At 42.8% G+C, this 17,541-nt stretch overlaps 2 protein-coding genes across 5 annotated transcripts; both read left to right on the top strand.

The window, feature by feature from the left end:
* Window positions 1-134: 134 nt before the first annotated feature.
* twist1a (twist family bHLH transcription factor 1a) lies at window positions 135-14,886 on the top strand. 4 transcript variants are annotated; one of them, XM_058047380.1, is made up of 6 exons: window positions 135-2,025; window positions 6,283-6,412; window positions 7,953-8,066; window positions 13,337-13,404; window positions 13,503-14,114; window positions 14,369-14,886. In XM_058047380.1, the coding sequence occupies exon 5, from the start codon at window positions 13,527-13,529 to the stop codon at window positions 14,085-14,087; it is 561 nt and encodes a 186-aa protein (XP_057903363.1). In that variant the 5' UTR covers window positions 135-2,025; window positions 6,283-6,412; window positions 7,953-8,066; window positions 13,337-13,404; window positions 13,503-13,526; the 3' UTR covers window positions 14,088-14,114; window positions 14,369-14,886. The 4 variants fall into 4 exon arrangements, with proteins under 4 accessions (XP_057903363.1, XP_057903361.1, XP_057903362.1 ...); XM_058047378.1 differs by having other exon boundaries at window positions 13,337-14,114; XM_058047379.1 differs by lacking the exon at window positions 135-2,025 and having other exon boundaries at window positions 6,140-6,412; window positions 13,337-14,114.
* On the top strand, window positions 8,878-10,207 carry LOC131101963 (fer3-like protein). Its single transcript, XM_058047382.1, has one exon. The coding sequence runs from the start codon at window positions 9,069-9,071 to the stop codon at window positions 9,465-9,467; it is 399 nt and encodes a 132-aa protein (XP_057903365.1). The 5' UTR covers window positions 8,878-9,068; the 3' UTR covers window positions 9,468-10,207.
* Window positions 14,887-17,541: the final 2,655 nt, after the last annotated feature.

Here is a 17,541-nt window from a genome sequence, read left to right as displayed (position 1 = left end):
CCTCATTAATTGGGTTTAAAAACACTGTAACCATTCTTGTGACAAGATATTTTTCATTAGGTTCCCTTTCATGTCGACCATGTGAGTGTCAGGTGATGAAGCTTTAAGATCCGATGTTTTCTTTACCTCCTACCTCCCTCCTCACACTCACACACACACACACACACATACACAAATCCTGCCTTTCAGCAGGGAGTCTAATTAGTGGCGAGGTGCAAAGAGCTGGAGAGCTTATCAGGAGCCGCCTAAAGAGGAGAGATAAGGAGACGCAGTTAAATCTGCCGCCTCTTTATCCGTCACACCTGATCATTCCGTTATCGCTTATGGGCCGACCCATTACTGCTTATTTACTGTGTTCCTTTTAAATTCTAAATCTAAACAAACGGACAGCTAAGCAGTCATTTTAGTGCAGTATTTCAAATCATACTCATTATTGTAGGAAAATACATTGTCCTATAATTATTGTTACAGATTATTAGCCCGATATCAGCTTAAAAATGAGATTGGTTGATTGGTATTGGATTCTCCTGCCTTATTTTTTTTAAATTGATAAAATTTCTCTGGCCCCCATGGCGGGTTATTGTGTTGCGGAATGATCACACACGGTGTAATATTTAGAGATGTTCGATAATTGCTGAATATTTAATTCATTTGCCCCAAGGTGACCTCTGTCTGCCTTTTTCCTGACGTCAACTCCTGACCTGCGTGCACCTGCACTTGAGCACCTCTCCATCGCCTCACATTTATCTTGTCATTCTTGCAATCTCTCCCCAACGCACACTCCCCCTTTCTCTCTCCACACCCAGCTTTTTCTCTCTCTCTCTCTCTCTCTCTCTCCCCCCCTACTTGTTCCACTGATTTATTGGAGGCGGAGTGCAGTTCACACACATTCCTCCACAGACTCCCCTCTTGCCACTGGACCCTCATATCTAGGCATGCTCGTTTGTCTTCATCATCCTATGATGGCCAGAAGAAGAAGAAGAAGGGAAGCGTGTTGTTTTTGTTGAGTAGGCCAGGCAATCTTTCTTTTACACCTCTGTCTCTCTCTGTTGTATGTGTGTGTGTTTAAAGTGCATTTCTATGTTGGCAGGTTCCTGCAGAACCATGGCGTCTTCTAGCAGAACAAACGGTTCCCTGGTTGAGAACACACACACATAGACGGAAACGAGTCCTGCCACACATTCACTTGGCCCGCTCGCCCACGCATACACACCTCATCCCCAAACCACAATCCGCAAACCTCCATCCTCACACACCCCGCTTTGGCCCAAATAATTAGTTACGTGGTCGGCCTTCAGACCCGTCCCAGAGCCCCAAATGGCAGCAGGTCATAAAACTTAAGTGTTCCACCAGTCAGTGCTGTGCAACTGCGGCCATTAATCGTCCAACACGACCCAGGCAAGAGTTGAATTGCATCAAAGCTCCTCTCTCGCTGTTGTATTGACATCCATGAAATCCCTTTATGGTCCCTTCAAAGGTATTTCGGAGAGATTCTTGGCATCGGTTTTTAATGTTCAGATCAGCCCTTCAGGTAGGTAGATATTCACACACAGGGTTCAAGTTTTCAGCTCTTTCCCAAGGGTTCAATGTCCATGTACTAGTATAAACACACACAATTAACCCTGAAAGTAAACGTTACTTTTTGGTTGTTGAGCTGGGTTCCCTGGCAGCCGACACCTCACGGCTGCCTCTCAGTAACCATGCATTGATTGACTTGACTTTGTGCACGCAGCATAATTGCAGTTTATGTCTAGTCAACATTTTAAACAACCAAAAAGTTCCTGGAAAATTAATCCACTGTAGAGGAATTAAATGCTGAAATGCTATTTTGCTTTGCTGTGTTTTTATTTTATTTTGTTTGTGATGCCGCTGCAGAACAGTACTGGTGATGGCAAATGTGGAAGTAGAAAAAGAGTACACACACCTCTGTCCTGGCTGTTCAGTACAATATGGCTAAGTGGACAAGGAGTTGACTTCAGTCATAAACGGAGACAAGTCCTCTGCATGTGTCCGTCAACATTCAGGGTGAGCAAACAGTTTGGTTATAGCTTTTAATATCCTGTACAAGTCTTATTTATGGCTCAATATGTCGTATTATGTTAACTACATTGGGTAAAGGTGACTATAGGGGTGTTATTTTATATCAAGAGGGCTCTTAAATTTAGATGGTTGTAATCAGTCTTTCTATATTCTATTTACTATAAATAGGAAATCCATTCACTCGTGAAAAATGAGAGATTATTATACAGTTAGTAAAGATTATGATGGTAACTGATTGATTTCAATATCCTACGAGGACTAATTGTACCTGTCTTAGATGTTCCCACATTCACGTTCCAAGGGGGTGAAGGTGAACAGCTCATTTTGACCTCTGAAGTCCAGTGACTCTCCACGTTTTTGCAACTAGACCAGTCTAAGGAAGGAAAAGTTTCATTTCACAAGACAAATATTACTTGAACCCATATCTCGAAAAGATATTTGAATTAAGAAAATATAAAATCGAGCAGAGTAACCTCTCACGGCGGACGCCAGATATAACAATCTTGAATATGATAACATGCTCAGGAAATATCTGGCACATCTTAAATTAAACCAAACAGAGCTAAAAGCCGTTAATAAGCTCCTAAATGACCCGCCAGCAATTATAAATGATGCAGTTCTGAACTTTTGAGAGCAAATATGCGCTTCAGATTTTAACACAAATATTGACGTCATCCATAAATTCCTGGGTGCCATTAAATTACCACACGTTATACAAGAAAAAGCAAATACTCCCTTATTCCCCTGAGGTATTGCAGTGCACTCAATGGCATGGCCAATAACTAAAAAGAGTCTGGACCAGGCGGCTTCCCTGCTGAGTTCCACAAACATTTTCTGTTTGAGGCCCACATTGTTTAAAAGAATGATAGCCAAACTCTCAAGCGCCTCCCTAATGCAGCCGTGATTACCATTCTTCGGATCTAAGCAAGATTACACTCTTTTTGGCTCATCGTGTCATCCATTATATGCCTTATCAACGCAGATTGAAGTTGAGTCGTTTTAGACCCTTCTGCATTCCTTTTAGACGGGTTTTATTAAAGGAAAACAGCACCTTGTCAACACATCTTAAAGCTCATTTCATTGTTTGATTTTTGTTCTCACAAAAAAAAAGAACATAGGCACACAGGAAGTTGTTTAAATGTCCTCACAACTATGCAGCCCACTGAGATTAATAAAAGTCTGACATAATTACAAGGTAAGCACGGCTGTCTAGACGCTGTTCATAACTCCAATGGCACAAAACACACAGGAAAGGACAAAGGTATACACACAATTGCCTTATTTCAATGTTAACCTTATGGTAGAAAGCCACAATCATATTGTATTATATAATCCATATTAAGAACATTGAGATCCATTTATTAATTTATCCATTTATAAAAAGAATGACATAATTTGTCTCTCAATTTAATAATAATAATACATATATAGCGCTTTTCAAAATACTCAAAGACACTTTACAGAAGAATGGAGTTGAATAAAGCAAGTAAATAGAGTAGAAGACACACCAAAATACAACATTCATTGGTTAATACACAGTTAAAACATGAGTAAAAGCGGGGCGAATTTAGACTCGTACATATGCAAGCCGCACATGTCTCATCATAAAAAACACATTTGTGGCATGCACGAAAACTCACAAGTTTATGAAGAAATCTCAGTTCAATTCATTACTCAATATATAACAGTCACACTGTGTCATCTTATGTAGAAGGCTAAAGTTATCACACAGCAACTTAACACTCAACAACTAGCTAAAGTTATCACACAGCAACTTAACACTAAACAACTCCCTAAAGTTATCACACAGCAACTTAACACTCAACTAGCTAAAGTTATCACACAGCAACTTAACACTCAACAACTAGCTAAAGTTATCACACAGCAACTTAACACTCAACAACTGATTTAGCTTCTTTCCTTAATGACTGCCGGGCCAGCAGAGTCAGGCTGTTGTGTAATATTGAGTACTGATAACCTGGGATTTTCTTGTGAGTTTTCTCATAGGTCATGATTGGCCCCTGTCAAATGAAGAGCTGCTTGGTCCTCATGGGCTTGTGTGGCTTGTAGTCTGGTGGAGCTTCAAATCTGTTTTTCCTCCAGATTTAGTAAATACGGCTGAAAGACCAGTGTACCCTATGCAAAGGAAATTACGATAGTTATTGGATGGTGTGAATTTGTGTTTTTTAAAAGGGCTCTATTATGCTTTTTCCACTTTTCTGACCTATAAATGTTGTTTAGAATGTTGTATTATTGTGTTAAATGATGCCAAAGTCTGAAATAATGAAGTTTCTGCATTTGGAAGGGAGCCCTGAGAGTTTGGGATGGCTCTGAACGCTTGGTTTCAAATACTTTTTTCTAACACTGACTCACTGTGATGTCACAGTGATCCAGACTTCCTTATATGGGCATGCCAGGGTATCAGTTGTACAAGCTGAGTGGGACCAATCAAAGCGGAGTGGGTGGAATGAATTAAAACAGACAAGCCAGCTGGAATGGGTGCAGATTCTGGAAGATCTAGAAAGCTTTCTGTTCGGGTTATTGTGTGTAACTGCTCTATAAGAGCACACAACTCAGTACAAAAGGCCAAAAATGAGCATAATTGAGTATGTATGGGTGATTTCTTAACCCGTCACCCAATTGACATGGTTATCTTACAAATGGAAGACAATGTAATCACGTGCCATATTGAATCTCACTTAAAATAACAATGGAGATTCAAATTTGAACAGGTTTCAAAATCGTCAAGCAGCATGAAGACAAAGCAATTATGCCGTTAGTACAATCCATCATCAGTATTATGAACATGTGGTATAAAAATTGCATTACTGAAAAAGAATTGAGAATACAATGAACCATAGCACCTTTAGAAAACATGGGTACAGAGTGTGTGACCTTCCTTTGTGAAAATAAACACTAAGGGGAGAGAGAGAGAAAGAAAGGTGTTGACATGGCACATAAAGGGTGGGGTAGCGGTGAGATTTTATGTGTGACGAGGGTGAGTTCAGGGGTGGGCTCCTTCAGAAGGGAGGAGTTGTGGCGTGGAAGGAAGTCCGAAGGAGGGATTTTAGTCGTGGAGATATACAGTGCAGTATAATGCTGTTGGCTTTTACCCAGTGACTTCCATGAACCGCACACACTTTGCACAAGCCCCACCTTTTAACTTGGCCACCCAGCTGTGTAAACATCCCGTGATTGCCGATTGGTTGACGCCTTAAGCCAATTACAAGCGGGGATGCTGCTGGAAGGTGAGACCAGCAAGCCAATGAGTCAGCATGTGGGTGTGCAGAGCAAAGGGAAGAAAGGCTGACATCGTGAATCGGTCAGGACTTAGTCACATTCTTGACTCTCCCCTCGCCTGATCTCATTTTCAACTCTATGTGAGGTTTAATAGTGTGCAAACAAACTGAAACATACAACAACAAGCTCCGGTACCAAGATGACACCATTGCTTGGGTGCCAGGGGTGCCTTCCTGCAGTGGAATGATGCATGGTGATGTGTAATGGCTAAAAAAATAAAAGCCAATGACAGGAAATGGCCCCGTGACCACACTTTGGAGGCCACCCCTTGCCCCCCCTTTAAAAAAAAAAAATGTACATTAGGATACTGCATGGTGGGTGAGTGGTTAGCACACAGGCCTCACAGCTAGGAGACCCGAGTTCAATTCCACCGCCATCTCTGTGTGGAGTTTGCATGTTCTCCCCGTGCATGTGTGGGTTTTCTCCGGGTACTCCGGTTTCCTCCCACATTCCAAAAACATGCTAGGTTAATTGGCGACTCCAAATTGTCCATAGGTATGAATGTGAGTGTGAATGGTTGTTTGTCTATATGTGGCCTGTGATTGGCTGGCGACCAGTCCAGGGTGCACCACGCCTCTTGCCCGAAGACAACTGGGGTAGGCTCCAGCACCCTCTGCGACCCTTGTGAGGATACGCGGTCGAGAATGAATGAATGAATGTTAATTAGGAATGGAATATTTTCCATGCTTTTTCTATGCTGCTTATCCTCACTAGGGTCGCAGGTGTATGCTGGAGCCTATCCCAGCTGACACCCTGGACTGGTCACTGTATTAGATATAGTATATGTCGCTTTGTTTTTGATAAGTACAGCAACATATTTGCTTGTCTACTACAGAGTGGAAAATATTCCATTCCTAGCATGTACAAGACATATATGACATTGCATTTTAACTTTAAGTATGTACTTTTTGCTTTTCATTGTTTTTTGTCGTCCAAATGAAGGCTCAACCTCCATAAAGGTTGTTAAGAAGGACGTGAGAGGACCACATCTTATTCCAAAGGGATGACCATTAACATGGGAGGGATGTGATAAGAGAAGAAGAAACAGAAGACATTGAGTTAATTCAAAGCGGTAAGACTCCAGCAGTGTCTTTATATTCTTGTCCTATTTCTCGCCCTAAGTTAGCTGGGATAGGCTCCAGGATAGCGGCACATAAAATGGATGGATGGAGTCTCAGTTACCGCCTCAATAACTGGATAAATGTAACAACGTACTTCTCCTGTAATGGATGTAGTGTAAAGCTACAAGGCATGTGTGTTGTATTTATGAGCAATCTCCAAAACCTGTGTGCAAATGTGTAGTTTGTCCTTTTGCACGCAGTCCAGATGTCATCACAAGCTTTGCAATTCCGCACTTTTGTTTGTATGTGCCGGATCGTCAATGTTTACTTCCACAAACATTTAGTCACGCCAAGAAGTCATCATTAATTTCACACTGAGCAACCCAATAAATAATAGCGGCGAGCAGGCAGGAAACGGCTCATTACGGCGTGTTTGAAGGCCCGTCCTGTGTGTTTCCACTAAGACAAAACTGGGATAGGTGAGGTGTGTTTGTGCGCCTCTTTTTTGGGGGGGTGGGTGTGGGGGGGTGCTGCTTTACTCCTTATTTAAGACCAATATTTACCCAGCAGCCTCAGGGTGAGATTACCTCATATTCTCCCGCCCAGCTGCGCTTTCTCAGCGTTTCCAGGACGACCGACGGAATGTCCCATCATGTTTATCTGCCTGACGGAAAAACAGAAAGAGAGAGCGATGACAAAGATCCAGTTGTGTGTTCAAGATAAACACTCTCACATGCGCTTTAGTATACAGAATCATCGCTTTTGATGACCCCGCATTATGCTTTGCTTAAACCGAGCCATTCATAATCAGGATAAAATCTCCAAATAACCATAAAGTGTCGACAGGTCGTAAATATATGACACTATTTAACTGTAATACTTACAATCTTTAGGATTTATTGTTATATTTGTTCCTTTTTAACAGGGTGTATATATATATACACCGCTTCTAGATCTTTATTGTGTTGTCTTGTATTAATAACATGAATGTATATACAATTTGATATAAGATAGGAAACACTTATATGCTAGGACTACGTTAAAAAGCCATATCATTTCAGTATGTGGAATCAAACTATGATGACAACGATGAGCCAATTCAAGAAACAATACAAGCAGTTGATGTTTGCTAAATACAAGGATGAAGAGTCTTGAACCAGTCATGATGTGCTATATGTATCACTATATTGACACTTACTATGGTACCCATTATGTCATCGGATGGTCATATCACCTCGTACTTCGGTACAAGGTACATTATTAAAAAAAAAAACAAAAAAAAACTTCAACTGTATTATGGAAAGCAGGAAGTGAACAAATGTAACAGTTACTGATTGTAAAAGTACCAGATGGAGGGGTAGGATTTAATAAGCTTTGCTTCTTCCTACTCCTTTTTGGACATGTGGAACTGTGAACTGATTATGTGATGCATTCAATTGTAATCAGATGCATGTTCAAATGAAATAAAAACCATTACCATTACATCATAATGTATTCTATGACAAAAAAATAACAATATGTAAACATGAATTTGCTCTTTGATCACCACAGGCAAGCGGCAATAACTACGAAGAAAAAACGATGTGACGATGACCTTTGAACCGGCATTGGCGCTTATTGCGATGTAGGAAACCTGAACACATCTACATCCTGGCTTCTCAAAGGGTGAGTACACAATTGATATCAGACGGTGCTTAGATTCTTTTTACACCTGTATAGCAGATGACTTAAATGGTTCTATTTAATTCTGTAAATTAGAAAACTATATTGGTAACAGTTGGAATGTGCCTGCAGTAACTTAAGCGCATACACGTTCATTCTTTTGATTCTTAAGAGTTATTCAACTGCAAGAAACTCATGGAGACCCAGAAGGGGACTGATTTTATCTGGTGTGTGTGTGTGTGTGTGTTCCCGTAATAGCAAGATCACTTTGTGTTTTTACGTCTTCCTGGCTCATTACAACTGATCTTAACTACAAGAGTGACCTGGGGGGGGAGATTGAATTTCTCTCCATTTAGAGTCCATGTAATTAAATTTTCCAATATGTTCATATTCCAAGACCCCTTTAAGAAACATTTTGCAAAGTCACCGTGTGCATTTAGGAGGTCTTTATAGCCAAGTATTGTCTTCTGGGGATTCAGATCCACACTAAGCGCCCCTTGTGGACTCTCCTCTGCCATGGAAACTGACAGTTATTTGCTCTAATTTGCAACAGAAAAGATTTTTGCTGTGTAGTGACTGTTAGGGAATGTTCTATTTGGTCTTCCCCCGGAGTGTTTAAGTGATAGAAGTGTGCTTATTTAGCCTGTGAAGAAGAAGGGAAAGTGCAAATAAGACTGCATGACCCTCCTGTCAAGAGCCTCCTGTTCTTCAGAAGCTCATTAAGGGCCTCCAAGAGGACATCGCATGACTTGGAGAAGAGGTCCTGGAGGTTCTTCTCGGCCCCTTTTTTTAAGCCACTTGTGGACATGTTTTGTGTGCCGCATGCGGGCCACTTATTGAAACAGCAGGAAAGGACTTTGGACTTCAGCCAAAGAGGATCTCACCCTGTCGTGTTCCATCCGGATTCGGACAAAAGCTGGTTTCACTTGTAAGAGATGCTCCCCTGCTGCTGGTGATAGAGAGAGCATATTAAAGGATTGCAGGACCGGCGGCTTTGGACCCAGAATGCAGATGCAAAGTCACCTATTGGACTCGACCTTGATCCATTTTGTGAATAACGTCAACCTGATGCATTTCCCTCCGGTGTGCGCCACGGAGCAGGTGGACGACAGTCCATCGAGCCACAATGAGAGTGACTCCTCCTGGAGCCCGGAGCACAGGACATCCGCCCATCTCGTCACCGGCCCGGGCAGGTCCAGACGAAGGAGGATCATCACGATGGTCCAGCGGCAGGCGGCCAACGTGCGGGAAAGGAAGCGTATGTTTAGTCTGAATGAGGCGTTCGATGCACTCAGGAAGAAAGTGCCAACCTTCGCCTATGAGAAGAGATTGTCCCGTATTGAGACGCTACGGCTGGCCATCGTCTATATCTCCTTCATGAAGGACCTACTGGAGAACACTTGACCGCGACATCACGTGTCACGTGATGACAATAGCAACTGGAGATGCTGAAACACTTTGAGAAAACATCCTTAGAAGTTGCAAAATACTTCAAATACTTCAAAGTAAGCCGTGTTTGTTATTGAAATGGAAGTCATTTAAAAAGTCATATCTCTGTATACGCTGCAGTTGAGACCAATATTAGGTACACATGCACATAGAGGTCATTTTTTGTGTGTGGAAGAATTTTGTAGTGGTACGTTGCATATTTTGTACCTCTGGATATTACAAGTAGAAAGTATTCAGTGTTATTTGACTCTACCGAAAATGGCAGCATTCATTCATTCATTCATTCATTTTCTACCGCTTTTTCCTCACGAGGGTCGCGAGGGTTGCTGGAGCCTATCCCAGCTGTCTTCAGGCAAGAGGCGGGGTACACCCTGGACTGGTTGCCAGCCAATCACAGGGCACATATAGACAAACAACCATTCACACTCACATTCATACCTATGGACAATTTGGAGTGGCCAATTAACCTAGCATGTTTTTGGAATGTGGGAGGAAACCGGAGTACCCGGAGAAAACCCACACATGCACGGGGAGAACATGCAAACTCCACACAGAGATGGCCGAGGGTGGAATTGAACCCTGGTCTCGTAGCTGTGAGGTCTGCGTGCAAACCACTCGACCGCCGTGCCGCCTGGCAGCATACATAAATAATATAAATGGATGCTTTAATATTATTGTGTGTGTTCTAAAGAGTAGACAAGTTGGAAAATGTAGTATTTTATGAACTGCATCATACTGAGAGGTATATTTACCCCCCCCCCCCCCCCCCCCATATATGGAAGCACAATCCCCTTATTTCATTCAATTGTGCATGTGTACCTAATGAAGTGTCTGCTAGTGGATTGATTCTAATAATACATTTATGGCGTCTTGCCTTCGCTGTATGTTATTAAAACATAGCATATGGGGCATCAGGCAGGTGAGTTTCTTTTCAGCACCACGGAGAGCGAAAACATCTCACCTGTCTGGCCTCCAACCAAGTGCGAAGAACGCTAAAACCAACAAGTTTGTTGACACTGTCAGCGAAAGACCTTATTATCTCTGCCAAGTGCAAATGAGGATTTCAACCCCAAATCCGAGGCTCACCGTGACGCTGGATATTATCTTTGACACTGAGGTGTAAATGGGTTGATGCATCACGCAGGGCCTCCGTGGGTGATCCATGGCTTTATTTCACAAAGCCACTTCCAGACGACTTCAGCTTCATTGGATTTTATTTTCTGGCCTGGAGAGAAAAAAAAAAAAGCTGACTTGTTTTTTGGCCCTCCACAAGTCTCTTCATCACCTCCAGTGTTTGCTTTACGCCCATGGCCCGTACACCTCCTCGGCGACCCCGCTGCGAGCACGGATCCGCCCTGAGAGCTCCCTGGGACGGGGCCGTCTTTTAAACCTGAGCCGCGGTGTCGAGGTCCCCCCGCGGGGGTCAGACCCATTTAAGCGCATACCTCAACTCGGGGCCCGCTGACGGGAAAATAAACACGTCGGTCTGGTTACGATGGAGCAGAGGCCTCCTGCTGTTCTAACCTCCTGTGTTTCACTGGGTTTATTTTTTAGCCGCCACCACTCTTCCACATGGCAGCGTCTAGACTGGAAGAGTCGATAGTGGTGCTGCTACGTTGAAAGTCTTTACGGCAGACAAAAGTATATCATTATCACTCGCTAAACTGACACCTGGGAAAAGGATTAAACGGTTACCTTGGAGTCTAATCATTAGTCGTATGGTGGATGCATTATGGTAGAATGGATGCTGAGGCACTGATCCCTGCTGGGATCCTATTTTGGACCATTTTAGTACACTTTGTACCTTTTAGGGGTTTGGTTGGGGTTTATACCCTTGGACTCGTACACTTTGAAAAGGCTACTGGAGTCATGATTGTACTGTATGATGTACCATAATCCTTTATGGAACTGGATCCTCACTATACATGGTCAGGCAAAATAATCTGACACATTTTTAGGTTAAATAAAAGGCAAATAAAGTAAAACATCATTCATTCATTTTCTACCGCTTTTTTCTCACGAGGGTCGCGGGGGTGTTGGAGCCTGTCCCAGCTGTCTTTGGGCGAGAGGCGGGGTACACCCTGGACTGGTGGCCAGCCAATCACAGGACACATATAGACAAACAACCATTCACACTCACATTCATACCTATGGACAATTTGGAGTCAGCAATTAACCTAGCATGTTTTTGGAATGTGGGAGGAAACCGGAGTACCCGGAGAAAACGCACGCATGCACAGGGAGAACATGCAAACTCCACACAGAGATGGCCACGGGTGGAATTGAACTCTGGTCTCCTAGCTGTGAGGTCTGCGCGCTAACCACTCGACCACCATGCCGCCAAGTAAAACATCAAAGTGTTTTTATTTTTGAAAAGTACATCTAATGCCATTTTGCTTTGTTTCTTTATAATCTCATTGTTTTTTGTTTATTCTTCATTGTGGAAACGTTTATCAAAACAAAGGAATCTGTAACTGCAACACAACAAGCGTTCCATTTGCTCTTCAATCTTGGTAGACATGATCCCGTATACCAGCTCAAAACACCATTTTGTTCTTGATTGCCAATTTCAGAGCTACTGGGTCTGCATTGAAACGAAAATCAGTATGTGGACAATAATGGATCCTATTTGACTGATTTAATTTTTAAAACAGGCGGTCTAGTCGTTAGCACGCAGACCTCACAGCTAGGAGACTCGAGTTCAATCCCACCCTCGGCCATCTCTGTGTGGAGTTTGCATGTTCTCCCTGTGCATGCGTGGGTTTTCTCCGGGTACTCCGGTTTCCTCCCACATTCCAAAAACATGCTAGGTTAATTAATTAGCGACTCCAAATTGTCCATAGGTATGAATGTGAGTGTGAATGGTTGTTTGTCTATATGTGCCCTGTGATTGGCTGGCGACCAGTCCAGGGTGTATCCCGCCTCTTGCCCGAAGACAGCTGGGATAGGCTCCAGCACCCTCTGCCACCCTTGTGAGGATAAGCGGTAGAAAATGAATGAATTTTTAAAACATAATGAAACAAAATGGCATTATATGTATTTTTTGAATATAATTTTTTTTGGTTTCTTTACTTTATTTGCCTTTTATTTAACCTACAAATGTGTCAGATCATTTTTGCCTGACCTTGTATAATATAATGGTGGTTATTTCTGGGGGTCACTTTTTTCATTCCATGTTAATTAAGTACTCAAAAATGCATATTTAGGGGTATAATAGTGTTGGAACATACAGTACCTGTAAAAGTTCAATGTTTACGTTTATACACAACTGCATCCAGTATGGCTTTCTGTGACGTTTCTACTCTGACTGCTGATTAATTGTTAAGTCAAAACATAAACGGCTTTTAATACCAACTCTAATTAAACCAGGACAGCAGTTTTGGATTTATGGCCTTTAGCTCATCGTTGGAGAACAGCAAGTACTGCAACACAGCACAGTGCATTCAAAGTACACACAAGGTCAAATCAAGTTTGAAGCATTGTAGCTTCATCCTGAAATTTCACCCCAAAGCCAAATATTGTACATAAATTCTTAGCATAGTGAATTTCCAAATGGCTCATCCTTTTGAGATTTGCCTTGTGTGGAAAAACACACCCCCTTTTCCCACTTTCACGTTTGCACGCCAAAGCTTCTGTATAGTAGAAGTGCAGAAATACCAGATATAAGACGCCGCCAACCAAAATATCTTGTGCACAAAAACCACCAAAGCCCCTTTTTTCCCATCTTTTTTTTGTGTGCCTTCCAGTTCCTACTCTGTCTGATATGAACACAAGTTATTCTTCTGCTGTGGTATTATGTTACGTCCCTCCTCGCCCAATCACAGCGCTCCCCAAAATCCTCCATCCAAGCTCCCCGCTATAAGAGAGTGGGAGACACCTCTGCCTCTCCACGGTACACCACGTTTTACGTTCATATCAACACACAGGCTGCACTTTTCTTGTCCACCTGTGGTGTTTGGGTGATGTTCTAACTGGAGGGGCTCGGATTAGGACTTTATTGAAAGGTTCTGAAGAATGCGGGAAGACGACTCCTCCCCAATGGACAGCGCAGGGAACAGTGAGGAGGAGACCGAGCGTCAGCTACCGAGGAGGGGTGCCAGGAAGCGGCGAGCTGCGGCGCGGAGAAACACGGACGAGCTAGAAGAAGAAGAAGAAGACTTGGACGCGGAGAGTCAAAGCGTGGCGAAGAAGAGATGCAGGAAGAGCTGTGAGCGTGTCGGTGGAAGCGCCGGAAGCAGCGAAGCCAGCAGCAGCCCGTCCCGCTCCATCGACGACTTGCAGACCCAGCGCGTCATGGCCAACATCCGAGAGCGTCAACGGACGCAATCGCTCAACGAGGCCTTCACGTCGCTACGAAAGATCATCCCCACGCTGCCTTCGGACAAACTCAGCAAAATACAGACGCTCAAGCTCGCCGCCCGTTACATCGACTTCCTGTGTGAAGTTCTGCAGAGCGACGACGAGTCGGACGCGCGGGGGTCCAGCTGCAGCTACGTGGCGCACGAACGCCTCAGTTATGCTTTCTCGGTGTGGCGGATGGGGGGCTCCTGGTCCGTGTCCACTACATCTCACTAGTGGGGATGCTCCAGACGGGACAACACGGTAAGCCCCGAGTTGCTTATACCTTTTACAAGTAGCTAGGAATGGTGCTAAATTGGTTTGTTTACCTTTTACGCACTGGTGTGATCCACTTAAGTTCACATTGGAATTAATTACCAATTCGTTTTTTAGTCTTTTTCTGATCATATCTGAGTTAGAAAAACTATAACTGCTAAAATGTTCATGTACTATACATATATATATATAAAACTATACTTAACATTTCCATCTTAATAACAACTCTATTTCTTCCACAGATCATCCACTTTGAAGAACCAACGCATCAGTCCAAACTCTTCTGACAAGACTGAACCACAAAGTGCAGCTGAGGCCCCAGCTGCTTGAGCTTCATTCCTCCAAGGAGAGCGAGGATGTGCGATATTTCCCGTTGCAGGGACTGTTATGTTTGCAAAGGGAGCACTTATATGACAAGACGGATATGAAGAAAGACCACTGCGACTATATGAATGTTGTAAAAAAAAACAAAAACAGCTCGGACTGGATGAACTTGCTCTGTTTTGAAACACGAGAGAGACAAAAAAAAACAACAACAACACAATTCCTTCCACATTCCTCGTGACAATGTTTCACAGCAAATGGACTATTTGTATTTATTTTTTTATTTTTTTTTTACTGGTGCCAAATCCACCTCCCCGCACCCCCTGTCAAATAAAAGTTATTTATTTTGGGGGGTATTACAGAATGCTGAGTGGATTTGTGGTCTGCACATTCTGAGAGTTGTAAATATTTGGTAATAAACAAATGAAAGTATCTTTCTGGGTATATTGTTCATCATTCAGTTGTTCCTCAATAATAATAAACCCAAAGTATGTGCAACAAAGTCATTTCCTATAGCTTTAGCCTCTCCCAGTTAATCAAGAGAGTTTATTTACTTTTGTTGTAGCTGAGCCCCCCCCCACCCCCACCCCCTTTCTCCCCAAGTTAACTAAAACACAGTGGAGGGAGGGTGAAAGAAAACAGCTCATACCTTTGGATTATTCCGCAGTGTTTTCTTGCACTCCGGGATCTGGGAAAGCCATAATTAGCCGGTGGATCGTTTGAACAGTGTGAATGTGGAACAGTGGGAAGCATGCACGATATTCCCAGATGTCTTCCCGATGTCACAGGTCGATGAAGGGGAGACTCCTGCAGGTGCTGCCACGGTTCTTCCTCAAGAGCTTTCACAGATAAAAGGGGGTGGATACGGGTCAGGGTGCCAACTGGACCGCGATTACATACCTGTCGTTACGATTGAAGAAGATGGCTAGCTAGGAACGTAAACAATGCTTCTTGTGGGGATTTGGATTTTACTTGTGTACTTTCCAGCTTTGTGGAAGTACAGGTTTAAGATGATATGGTTTGGTTTATTTTTATGACATAATGGTTCGTAGAAATTGGATTGCAAGTTCAAGTATTCCCCAGTGAGCTGAAGTTTGGAGTGTCAGAAGGCAAAGAAGGCAAAGTTCTCAATTTACCCGTCGATCTTTGTTCCAACTCTCACCAATGGTGATTAGTTTCCTCCATAGTGTGGCTGGACTCACCTTAGGGTAGATATGATGAGGAACTCAGAGTAGACTCTCTGTTCCTTGACATGGAGAGGAGCCAGTTGAGGTGACTGGGGCATCTAGTCCAGATGCCTCACAGACACCTCCCTGGTGTCCTCCCGGTGGAACAGGAAGTCTTGTGAGGAGGATGAATGTATGGATTATCACTAGTTTATTGATAAATAACTCAATGTGTGTCTTGGTGTTGAATTTGGCATAATCCATGTTATTGTGTAGTCGGTATCGACCATTGTGGTTGACTTTTTGTGTCTTTTATTTCCTTGCAGGTTTCAATATTTGTTCAGTTTTTTGACGTCTTTCATGTCCATGTACCTTGAGTTTTCCCTTGCTTCCTTAAGTCACGTGCTTTCTCGAACTTTATGATGCGGTGTGGTTATACAAACCTTCTGTGTATTGAGCTGAAATGAAATAAACTATGGAACACAAAGTCATGGGACACAAATCCAATGCAAGAGTTCCATAGAAAAAATGCCTTTTTAAAGATAATATTCAGTGTTCAATGAGTAGGGTTTTAAGATGTTCATTCATTCATTCATTTTCTACCGCTTTTCCTCACGAGGGTCACGGGGGTGCTGGAGCCTATCCCAGCTGTCTTCGGGCGAGAGGCGGGGTACAGGCTCCAGCACCCCCTGCAACCCTCGTGAGGATAAGCGGTAGAAAATGAATGAATGACAAAATTAATTAATTAATATTAACAGTCCTGCTATAGTATGCCAAAAAAAAAATTAATCTACTAATCTAACTAATTCCAGTACATTATACTTCAACTCAGTGAGCATATACTGGGTGAACCCCATGAATGTGTTTTGGCTGTTTTATGTTTTTTTTAGTCCACTCAAAAAGAAGGACAAATATGATGATGACCATAGAATCAGACATTCGAAGTTTTTATATCGGGTAATATGAGTGTAAAGGTGACTGTAGGGTTGTTATTTAATGTCTAGAGGGCTCTAATTAACTTTTATTCATTCATTTTCTACCGCTTTTTCGCGGGGGTTAATGGAGCCTATCCCAGCTGTCTTGGGGCAAGAGGCAGGGTACACCCTGAACTGGTTGCCAGCCAATCACAGGGCACATATAGACAAACAACCATTCACACTCACATTCATACCTATGGACAATTTGGAGTCGCAAATTAACCTAGCATGTTTTTGGAATGTGGGAGGAAACCGGAGTACCCGGAGAAAACCCACGCATGCACGGGGAGAACATGCAAACTCCACACAGAGATGGCCGAGGGTGGAATTGAACCCTGGTTGGATGATCACTAGTTTATTGATAAATAACTCAATGTGTGTCTTGGTGTTGAATTTGGCATAATCCATGTTATTGTGGAGTCGGTATCGACCATTGTGGTTGACTTTTATCAAATTTTTGTAAGTTGTGTCTTTTATTTCCTTGCAGGCTTCGATATTTGTTCAGTTTTTTGACGTATTTCATATCCATGTACCATGTGCTCCACAAATGAAGTAAACTATGGAACACAAAGTCATGGGACACAAATCCAATGCAAAAGTTCCATAGAAAAGATGCCTTTTTAAAGATAATATTCAGTGTTCAATGAGTAGGGTTTTAAGATGTTTAACATTGTAAAAGTTGAGTTTTTGATATACGGCTAGGATAGTTTAGGCATGATGAAGGGGGGGGGAGGGGGGGCATTAGTGTGTTTTTGCATTGTGGGTTTGCGTGCAGAAGGTAAAGCCATCAGCTCTGACCTGGAGCCCTTTTGCCAGCCACTGGGAGGAATCAATTCCCACCCTTAGATCAGCGTGGCTGTGTTATCTTAAACTTGAGGCTGTTGCTCTGACATACAGGAATGTCACCTCTGAGGATTCCAGACACACACACACACATAAGGGCATTAC

Source organism: Doryrhamphus excisus, chromosome 14 (genome assembly GCF_030265055.1).
Source record: "Doryrhamphus excisus isolate RoL2022-K1 chromosome 14, RoL_Dexc_1.0, whole genome shotgun sequence".
In the NCBI taxonomy this organism is placed as follows: Eukaryota; Metazoa; Chordata; class Actinopteri; order Syngnathiformes; family Syngnathidae; genus Doryrhamphus; species Doryrhamphus excisus.
The sequence above is the reverse complement of the archived record's forward strand: the minus strand, read 5'-3'. Positions and strand labels throughout refer to the sequence as shown.